At 53.5% G+C, this 527-nt stretch overlaps 1 protein-coding gene across 1 annotated transcript; it reads right to left on the bottom strand.

The window, feature by feature from the left end:
• CSUI_001189 (uncharacterized protein) lies at positions 1 to 527 on the bottom strand (the record flags this gene model as incomplete). Its single annotated transcript, XM_068061395.1, has 1 exon — positions 1 to 527. A coding segment is annotated over one exon (222 nt), but the record flags the coding sequence as incomplete, so codon positions are not given.

Raw genomic sequence — 527 nt, 5'->3', positions numbered from 1 at the left:
ATCCACTCAACGACTGCCCGCAAGCCTAACACTAGCACGCCGCCAAGTATTTCCCCCAGGAGCAGACGCAAATTCCACGGTCATAAGTTCCTAAATTCACCCAGATCCGAAACGCCGCTGACCGCCGGCAGAGACACTATCACCAAGTGTCGAAATTCTTCCGACGTCACCCCGGACACATCCCTGAGCGCCGAGGCACCGCGAATAACGTCCCTCCAGACACGTCCCAAAGCGTCTGTGGACTGCCTCGTTGGCAGATAACCGAAAATGGCGGTCAGGTCGCAAAAAACGAGTCATAACAGTTCTCAGAATTCCGTCACTAGGTGCCGAAGAACCGTTTCAGCACCCCCCTGTCTCATAGTCATAGTGACGGATGCGGAACCCACCGGCCGGCTCCACGTTGCCCGCTGAAAACCCAAGAAAATCACCTCACCATAGAAAAAACCTAAGGTGAAACCGTAAAACTCTCCCTTTTTTCTTTTCTCACCACCCGCAGAGGTTTGCAAAAACTCTTCTCTCTTCCCGGG

Source organism: Cystoisospora suis (assembly GCF_002600585.1).
Source record: "Cystoisospora suis strain Wien I chromosome Unknown contig_475, whole genome shotgun sequence".
Lineage (NCBI taxonomy): Eukaryota > Apicomplexa > Conoidasida > Eucoccidiorida > Sarcocystidae > Cystoisospora > Cystoisospora suis.
The sequence above is the reverse complement of the archived record's forward strand: the minus strand, read 5'-3'. Positions and strand labels throughout refer to the sequence as shown.